Below are 9,403 nucleotides of genomic sequence, written 5' to 3'. Positions count from 1 at the left end.
AGAGCTGTCTCTTAGTAAACAAATTTTTAAAAATTTGTACATATGAGAAACTATAGAGAAAACCACAAGGTAGAATCCAGCAGTATACATGTCAGGATTCAAGAAAAACTATATATAAATAAATTTTAAAAAGTCAAATCAGAGACCATTTACTTTTCTTTTTTTTTTTTTTTTTTTTTTTTTTTTTTTTTTTTGACAGGCAGAGTGGACAGTGAGAGAGAGAGACAGAGAGAAAGGTCTTCCTTTGCCGTTGGTTCACCCTCCAATGGCCGCCGCGGCCAGCGTGCTGAGGCCGGCGCACCACACTGAACTGATCTGAAGGCAGGAGCCAGGTGCTTCTCCTGGTCTCCCATGCGGATGCAGGGCCCAAGGACTTGGGCCATCCTCCACTGCACTCCCGGGCCATAGCAGAGAGCTGGCCTGGAAAAGGGGCAACCGGGACAGAATCCGGCGCCCCAACCAGGACTAGAACCTGGTGTGCTGGCGCCGCTAGGCGGAGGATTAGCCTATTGAGCCGCGGTGCCGGCCAAGAAACCATTTACTTTTATAATTGAAAGCAAAAAGCCGGAACACAAATTACCTTTTCAAAATTTGCTTTAAAATCAAATACTTGGGGCTGTCATTGTGGCACAGTTGGGTTAAGCTGCTGCCTGCAATGCTGGCACCCCATATGAGTGTCGGTTTGAGTCCTGGTTGCTCTACTTCCAATCCGGCTCCCTGCTAATGTGCCTGGGAAAGCAGCAGAGGATGGTCCAAGTACTTAGGCCCCTGCCACTCACAAAAGAAACTCAAAAAGAGTTCTAGACTTCTGGCTTCAGCCTTGTCCAGCCCTGGCCATTGCAGCCTTTTTGGAAATGAATCAACAGATGGAAGATCTCTGTCTTTGCCTCTAAGTCTGCCTTTCATTTGTTTATTTTTTTTAATCCTTATTTTTTCATCTTTTAACTCTGCCTTTCAAATAAATAAATCTTTAAAAATAAAGTATTTCCACATTGTAAGCACAAAAAAAAGCTTCTCAAACACTTTAATGATACAATTAATGGAATTATATACTACTCAAAGCTCCAAAAGGTCAGTCAGTGTAGCATTTCAAACATTTCCAGAAGTGCTTTTCATAGCCATAGCTACATTTGGTTTTGGAGAAACCAATGTGGAAATCAATATATACTGAATGCATTTTAACATGTGCTTATATTAAGGTGTCCAACTTTAGCTTACACCTGGCAGGATGGAGTATATTATTTTGAAGTCAGACATTGAGAAACAAAGCCCCTGCAGTAAAAAGCAAGGGTCATAAAAGCAGAAAAAAAAAGGTCAGATCAGGCTGCGGCTCTTCTCATTTTGTAACAGACATCTGAGAGTTTACCAATAGTACAGTCAAGACATTAAGCTTCATGTTCCAAATGGCCTCTTGCTGAGGTCTGTGATGGGCAAAAATGTAAATTACTTTTATTGTACAGAAAAAAAGGGGGCCATTTTGCTAACTTACCCTCTTCCATGTGTGCTCCTGCTATTAGGTGAAGTAGCAAGCTCTACCACTCTATCAACCATAAAACTTCCCTCTGTATCAATAAAACTGCTTCACCTGCTACTCCTCCAAAACATTCTGATAGCTGCACATCCACTGCCAGCTGCATGCTGTTAAGACAATTACATCAAATCACCAAATCTTTATCATGATAACCAAACTCCAGATAATTATTATTTAGTATTGCTAAAATAAATGAATGAAAATATTTTTATACTCTCCAGAGTAACAGACAGCTGTTTCTCCATGGCCCCAGATATGCTCATATATGAATATGCTTGGATTAAGGTGGAGATATGCCTATAAAAGCACAATTATGGACTTTTTAATGGTTTTTACAGCTTCTCTTCTTTTCTTATTATACATTAATTTACTTTCAAACAATTGACTTTCAACTATATTTTAAGAAGTGAATAAAGTAAAAGACTGCACATTTATCCTAATGACCATACTACAAAGTTTCAAGGAAATATTTCCTGTAAGATAACTACATCAATTTATCAAGATGGGGCACTGAAGTAACACAAATGGTAAACTGGTTTTCGCTTGAAACACTCACACAGGAGTCTCCCAATAGTAAACCCACAGAACAACTGTCTTAATCAATGTTTATTAAGCCCACCCTTCAGAGGGGAACATTTTATTTTACCATAATTGTGTTTTTCCAACACCTGGTGCACCACAAATTTCTGTTGTTTTCATTAAGGGTATTCCACCCCCAAGAATATTACCTACTGCTGAACAGAAGGTAATTATGAAGCTCTGGGTATGCTCCTGTTCAAGAAGTACCAATGCTGTACACTTCTTGCCTGACTCAGATGTACCAGCATATCTTGGTTTATTTGTAGGACATTCTCTTCTTATAATTTGCAGAGTTTCTAAGGCTTCCTCTTTAGATATCCCAACTTCTGAAATGAAAATAAGAAAAAAATACTGACTTCAGAAATTTAAAACAGTCTAACACATAATGGGTTTCACTAATCTTGATTTTTAGATAACACTGATGCTATGAGTAGAGTACAAAGAAACCGTAAAAATCTAACATCTTGGACCAGTGTTGAGAAGTAGCTGGTTAATGCCTGTGATGGTATTCCACATGGATGCCAGTTCAAGTCCCAGTTGCTGCACTTCTGATCCAGCTTCCAGCTAATGCAGCTGGGAAAGCAGTGAGAGATGTCCCAGGTGCTTGGGCCCCTGCATCCTTGTGGGAGACCTAGAAGAAGCTCCTGGCTCTTGGCTTTAGCCTGGCCCAGCCTCGGTCATGGTAATCATTCAGGGAGTGAACCAGTGGATGGAAGATTTTTTTCTCTCTCTCTCTCTTTCTTTCTCTAATTCCACCTTTCAAAGAAATAAATCTTGAAAAAAAGTAACATCTTAACTATCTACTATTAACTTTTTACTTCTTCATTTTAATAAAGGCATCTGTTTTATTAGTCATCACATAAATATTTATTACCTCAGAAACAAAATTAAAAGAAGTTATAGCTGAGTATCCACAAAAGCATCTCAGAAGTAGAAACAGGTAGGTATTTGGCACGGTGGTTAAGAGACCTGTGTTCCAGTTCAGAGTGCCTGGTTTCAAGTCTGGGCTCTACTCCCTATTCCAGCTTCTGATTAGTGTGCACCCTTGGAAGTGGTGGTGATGGCTTAAGTACTTGGGTCCTTGCCACCCTCATGGAAGACCTAGACTGAGTTCCTAGTCCTTGTTTCAGCCTGACCCAGGCCCCGCTATTGAGGGTATTTGGGGAGTGAACCAGAAGATGGAAGCCCTCTGTCTCTCTGCCTTTCAAATAAAATGAAAATAAAGGACATAGAAGTAAATTGTACTTTCACTGTCTCTTATGAAGCCACCACTATCTTGCTCTCATAAAATATACATATGCTTTTTCAAACAAGGATGAATGACTTCTTTAACTTCCTAAAACAAAGTATAACTTTAAGAAGTACATGTCAGGGCCAGTGCTGTGGCGTGGCAGATGAAGTTGCCACCTGCAGTGCCGGCATCCCCTACAGACAGATGCCTGTTCAAGTCCCGGCTACTACACTTCTGGTCCAGCTCTCTGCTATAGCCTGGGAAAGCAGTAGAAGATGGCCAGGTCCTTGGTCCCCTGTGCCCTCGTAGGAGACCTGGAAGAAGGTCCTGGCTCCTGGCTTCAGATCAGTGCAGCTCCGGCCATTGTGGCCAGCACCAGTGGATAGAGGACCTCTCTGTCTCTCTCTCCCTCTCTGCCCCTCCTTCTCTCTCCGTGTAACTCTGACTTTCAAATAAATAAATAAATCTTTTAAAAAAAAATACATGTCAGCATTGTGGCAGGCAAAACTGCCTGCAATGCCAGCATCCCACATGGGTGCCAGTTCAAGACCCAGCTGCTCCACTTCTGATCTAGCTCCCTGATAATGGCTTAGGAAAGCCATTTGGGGAGTGAACCAGCAGATGGTACGTGCTCTCTTTCTCTCTCTTTCTGTAACTCTGCCTTTCAAAAAAAAAAGTAGTGTGGCTAGCAGTGTAGAAGATATTTAAATTCCCTTCAGAAAAACAGACAGTGTTCAGGTAATCTGGACAAAACTGGGACACATCTCCTGCAGTCAGAGCAGTTCCTTCTATTTTGAAGGTACAAAGCGTATTTCAGTCACTTCCATTTAAGAGTCCCGTCTTGGGGCCAATGCTGTGGCCTAGCAGGTAAAGCTGCCACCTACAGTGCTGGCATCTGCATGGGCGCTGGTTCAAGCCCCAAATGCTCCACTTCCAATCCAGCTCTCTGCTATGGCCTGGGAAAGCAATGAAAGATGGCTCAACTGCTTGGGCCCCTGCAACCACGTAGGAGATGTGGAAGAAGCTCAGCTCTGGCCTTTGTGGCCTACTGGGGAGTGATCCAGTGGATGGAAGACTTCTCTTTCTCTCTCCTTTCTCCCTCTGCCTCTCTGTAACTCTGCCTTTCAAATAAATAAATAAATCTTTAAAAAAAAAGGGCAGGGAGTTGGAGCAGCAGAGCATTAAGGACTTAAACTTGTGTTCTAACAATGCAAGCAGTGGCTCAACCCACTGTGTCACAACACTGTGCCTCCCTGCCTTGTATTATTCAAAAGAACTTTTCATGGAAACATTGATATAAAAATTTCATTTCATGGCGGGGGCTGACATCGTGGCACAGCAGGTTAAGCCTCCACCTACGATGCCAACATCCTATAAGTGCACTGGGTTAATCCAGGCTGCTCCACTTCTGATCTAGCTCCAGCTCCCTGCTAATGAACCTGGGAAAGCAGCGGAAGACAGCCAAAGTGTTCAGGTCCTTACCACCCACTTGAAGACCAGGATGGAATTCCAGGCTCCTGGCTTTGGCAAGGCCCAGCCCCAGCCATTGCAGCCATTTGGAGAGTGAACCAGCAGATAGAAGATCTCTGTCTCTCCCTTTCTCTCTGTAACTCAAAAAAAATTTTTTTAAATAAACTCCTAAATCACTCCAAACTTTTAATGAGAACAATTATTCAATGCACAAATTTTTTTTAAAGATTTTATTCATTTTTATTTGAGAGGTAGAGTTACAGACAGTGAGAGGGAGAGACAGAAAGGCCTTCCTTCTGAGGTTCACTCCCTGAATAGCTGCAACGGCTGGAGCTGCACCAATCCAAAGCCAGGAGCCAGGCGCTCCTTCCAGGTCTCCCACATTGGTGCAGGGACCCAAGGACCTGGCCCATCTTTTACTGCATTCCCAGGCCATAGCAGAGAGCTGGATTGGAAGTGGAGCAGCTGGGACCAGAACTGGTGCCCATATGGGATACCAGCGCCGCAGGCAAAGGATTAACCTACTGTGCCACGACGCCGGCCCCAATGCACAAATATTTTTAACATTATATTTATTCTCCTCAACTACACGGTTTCATTTCTATTTGACAATGTGGCCTGAAAACAGAAAAGATGCTACAGAAACAAACAATGGTGAGTCTGGCATCATGTCAGTTTGATAAATCAGTGACTGACTTAAGTATATGAACTATAATTTTGGTAGTAAGAAAAGGTAACAGTGGGGCCAGAGTGGTAACATAGCAGGTTAAGCCACCACCTGAGACACCTGCATCCCAAATTGGAGTCCCTGAGTTTGAGTGCAGCTCAGCTTCCAATTCTGCTTCCTGCTTATGCACATCTTGGGAGGTGGCCAGTGATGGCTCACGTACTTGGGCCCCTGCCACCCACATAAGAGATTCAGACTGAATCCAGGTTACTGACTTCAGCCTGGCCCAGTCCTGACTGACGAAAGTGTTTGAGGAGTGAACCAATAGTTGGAATAACTTACTTTAAAAAAAAATTATTTTTCGCCAGCGCTGCAGCTCACTTGGCTAATCCTCTGCCTGTGGTGCTGGTACCCCAGGTTCTAGTCCCGGTTGCTCTTCTTCCAGTCCAGCTCTCTGCTGTGGCCCGGGAAGGCAGTAGAGGATGGCCCAAGTGCTTGGGCCCTGCACCTGCACGGGAGACCAAGAGGAAACACCTGGCTCCTGGCTTCAGTTCGACTCAGCTCGTTGGCCGTAGCAGCCATTTGGGGGGGTGAACCAATGGAAGGAAGACCTTTCTCTCTCTCTCTCTCTCTCTCTCTCACTGTCTGACTCTGCCTGTCAAAAAAAATTTTTTTTTACTTGAAAGAGTTAGAAAGAAATCTGTCTGCTGGTTCACTCCCAAAATGGCCACAACAGCTGGGGCTGTGACAGACCAAAGCCAGGAGCTTCATTTGGTCTCCCATGTGGGTGCAGGGGTCCAAACACTTGGGCCATCTTCCACTGCTTTCCCAGGCACATTAGCAGGGGGCTAAATTGTTAAGTGGAGTAGCCAGGTCTGGAACTGGTGACCATATAGAATGCTGGCATCTCAAGCTGTGGCCTAACCTGCTATGCCACAATGCCAGCCTCCTCTCTTTTTCAAATAAAGTTGATGCCCAAGAAAAAGCACGTTTAAGTCAGATTGTTCACATTGTAAATCCTGACTGCACCACTTACTATGTTAAATTTTTGTACCTCACATTTTTTTCTTTTGTAAAATAAAAATGAAAACAATGCACGTAAAAATCTTGGTAAGGGGCCAGCATTGTGGCACAGTAGGTTAAAGCATCCACCTGCAGCACCAGCATCCCATATGGGCACTGGTTCTAGTCCCAGCTGCTCCTTTTCCAATCTCTCTGCTACAGCCTGGGAAGGCAGCAGAGGATGGCCCAGGTGCTTAGGCCCCTGCACCCACAGGAGAGACCCAAAAGAGGCTCCAGGCTTCAGATCAGCCCAGCTCCGGCCATTGTGGCCATTTGGGGAGTAAATCAGCGGATGGAAGACCTCTCTGTGTCTCCTTCTCTCTGTAACTCTGCCTCTCAAGTAAGTAAACATTAAAAAAAAAAAGGCTTGATAAATACCAATGTCATCCAAAACAATCAATAATTGCTAGTAATTATTACTGGGTCTCTCATTTCTTCTTCGGAAACCCTATTTATTGAAAGAAAAAGAGCCCATCAAACTTTAGGGGACACAGTCTGTGGGATGACTACTTAAATAGTTAAGGTTGGGTCTACAAGTTATTGTTCAGTGGTAAACTGAAACCTTATCTCCCACTGTTAAGGGCATTAGCTTGAAGTCTGTTTCATCTTCTTCCATGGAGATGCGCAGGTCTGGGCATCCCATATTGCAATATGCACAGCGAGAGCATTACAGGATGCAGTGGTTCCCTCCAATACATACAACCACGGCGCTCAGAATGTAAGGTTTTAGTCTTTTCAGTGAATTACACAAGGGGTGTCTTCTTTCTACTTCTTTTCTCATTCAGTGGCTCTACCTACACGAATCCTACATGTCTCAAAGAATTCTCATCCTTGGAATTTTGGAGCGGAGAATAAGATTAGCTAGTCTTGGGCCAGCAGGCAGCTCAACAGGCTAATCCTCCGCCTAGCGGCACCAGCACACCAGATTCTAGTCCTGGTCCGGGCGCCGGATTCTGTCCCGGTTGCTCCTCTTCCAGGCCAGCTCTCTGCTGTGGTCCGGGAGTGCAGTGGAGGATGGCCCAAGTGCTTGGGTCCTGCACCCCATGGGAGACCAGGAGGAGCACCTGGCTCCTGCTTTTGGATCAGCGTGGTGCGCCGGCCGTGGCGGCCATTGGAGGGTGAACCAACGGCAAAGGAGACCTTTCTCCCTCTCTCACTGTCCACTCTGCCTGTCAAAAAAAAAAAAAAAAAAGGATTAGGTAGTCTTTCTAGTTTCCCGTTCTGTCTCCACTAGTTCCTAACCTAGTTATGAAAAGTCATTTAACCTCTTCAAAACAAGAGACCGGCTCTCTCATCTGCATATTGCACAAAATCCTAGTAAAAGCGTTCTTTTGGGCATGAGAGAATCCTCAACTCATCCAGGAGGCGCTAAGACAAAGAAAGCAGCCACAATTCGTGTGACCAGACAACTGTTAAGCGGAGTCAAGAAAGTGTTTCTCGGCCTAAACGTGGCCATGAGGGGCGGAGAGACGTGGCGGCGGAGCCTGGGCTGCATCAGCCTTGCAGGCGGGAGCACCCCGCCGCGGGCGGCTCCGACAGCCAGCGGCCAGCGCGTCGCCACCTCAGCAGTTACCTTTGCTGAGCTCCGAAGGCTTCACTTCCAGGAGCTCCTCAGCCGTCTGGAAGCCCGCAGTCACCAGCTTCACGCGCACCGCCGGCGACAGCGGAAAACTCGCTAAACCCCGCTGCATTTCAAAACACGGCCCCTCCGCGCGCGCAGGGTGGGGCTATACTTCGGACCGCAGAAACTCGCGCCCAGAGACGGGCGTGCATGTGACGTCACACGCAACGCGCGGAGGGGGCGGGTCTGCGGCCTGGCCGCTTGCGGGTCTGGCCTTCGCGGCCGTGTGAAGATGTGCCAACGTTCGCATCCGCGGCATTTCCACTGCGATTCCTCCAAATCTCGTGTGTGGTTTCCTAATCAGACGTATATTATGACTTAAAAATGGATTTAGACCGTAGGGTGGACAGCCAGGCCCAGTGGGCTCTGCACACATTTCCTCGCCTTCGCCCTGGCCTGTCTCATGGAAGGCTGGGTCATTTTATAGAAATGATCTCCCCGAATGGGAGCAGTGGGAAAATGAGGGTACACTGACCGGTAACTGGACGTTTGGAATGGAAAGTCCAGGAAACAGCCATAGAAAGACTAACCAGTGTGCCGTTAGGGTGCAAGGCTCTTGGCTCTCCTCACCAGCCGTCCACACCCCCAGCCTGCCCCCCAGACTTCCCGCCCTCGCAAAGGATTGTGGGCCAGCCCCCCACCGCCGCTGGGGGAAACGCTCGGCGTCCGGGCCCGTCACCCACCCGCCGACACCTTCCCGCGAGTCGGGCCTGGCGTTTGGGGGTTTCTGAGACCGTCAGAGCTTCACGGCCTGCCTAGTTCAAGAAGATAGCTGGAAAAGTAAGCACGTAAGAGCCCGGGGTTTCTGGGGTTCTGAGAGGGAGGGGCTGGCCTGTGCTGGAACGCTCCTGTTCTGTGAGAGTTGGGAAGGGGTGTTCAAGCTGTGGAAATGGCCACTTGGAAAACACAGAACTCCAGGGAAAATGGAAGGAAATTTGAAAGATGCCTTGTAAGAGTCTCTCCTTGTCCAGGAAGCACAGCTGGCTTTTTTAGTGGAGTAACCTGTACCCTACTTGTTGCCTGGATTCCTCACTCTGACTTGCTGTCGGCTTAAAGGACCTCCTGAAATATTATAAATCAGAGCCCTTCAAGTTCTCAGGAGCTAAAGAAGGAACCAGCTTATGCGGAGCACATGAACAAATCCCATACATGTAAATGCTCATAGGCATTCCGCCGGAACAGAGCTCGGGCCTCAAGGCCCAGAACAGTTTTTCTCAAAGCCAAAATTCAAACCTAGTATCG

The 9,403-nt window shown here is 46.3% G+C and overlaps 1 protein-coding gene and 1 long non-coding RNA gene across 4 annotated transcripts in view; one reads left to right on the top strand and one right to left on the bottom strand.

Moving 5' to 3' along the window:
- Nucleotides 1-2,119: 2,119 nt before the first annotated feature.
- Nucleotides 2,120-8,261, bottom strand: LOC138847865 (DNA repair protein RAD51 homolog 3-like; the record flags this gene model as incomplete). The annotated part of the gene is made up of 2 exons (XM_070067658.1): nucleotides 2,120-2,436; nucleotides 8,114-8,261. Coding segments are annotated over 2 exons (411 nt in total), but the record flags the coding sequence as incomplete, so codon positions are not given.
- Nucleotides 8,262-8,310: 49 nt separating this feature from the next.
- Nucleotides 8,311-9,403, top strand: part of LOC127488997 (uncharacterized) — a 39,170-nt gene continuing 38,077 nt past the window's right edge. Inside the window, exon 1 of one of the 3 annotated variants that reach the window (XR_011385758.1) lies at nucleotides 8,311-8,941. This is a non-coding gene — a long non-coding RNA (uncharacterized lncRNA). Of the gene's footprint in view, nucleotides 8,950-9,403 lie in introns of all 3 variants that reach the window. The other 2 variants (XR_011385760.1, XR_011385759.1) reach the window with 2 other exon arrangements.

The sequence above is a fragment of the Oryctolagus cuniculus genome (genome assembly GCF_964237555.1).
Source record: "Oryctolagus cuniculus chromosome 17 unlocalized genomic scaffold, mOryCun1.1 SUPER_17_unloc_1, whole genome shotgun sequence".
NCBI lineage: Eukaryota > Metazoa > Chordata > Mammalia > Lagomorpha > Leporidae > Oryctolagus > Oryctolagus cuniculus.
Note: the sequence above shows the minus strand (reverse complement) of the source record. Positions and strands in the feature narration are given on the sequence as shown.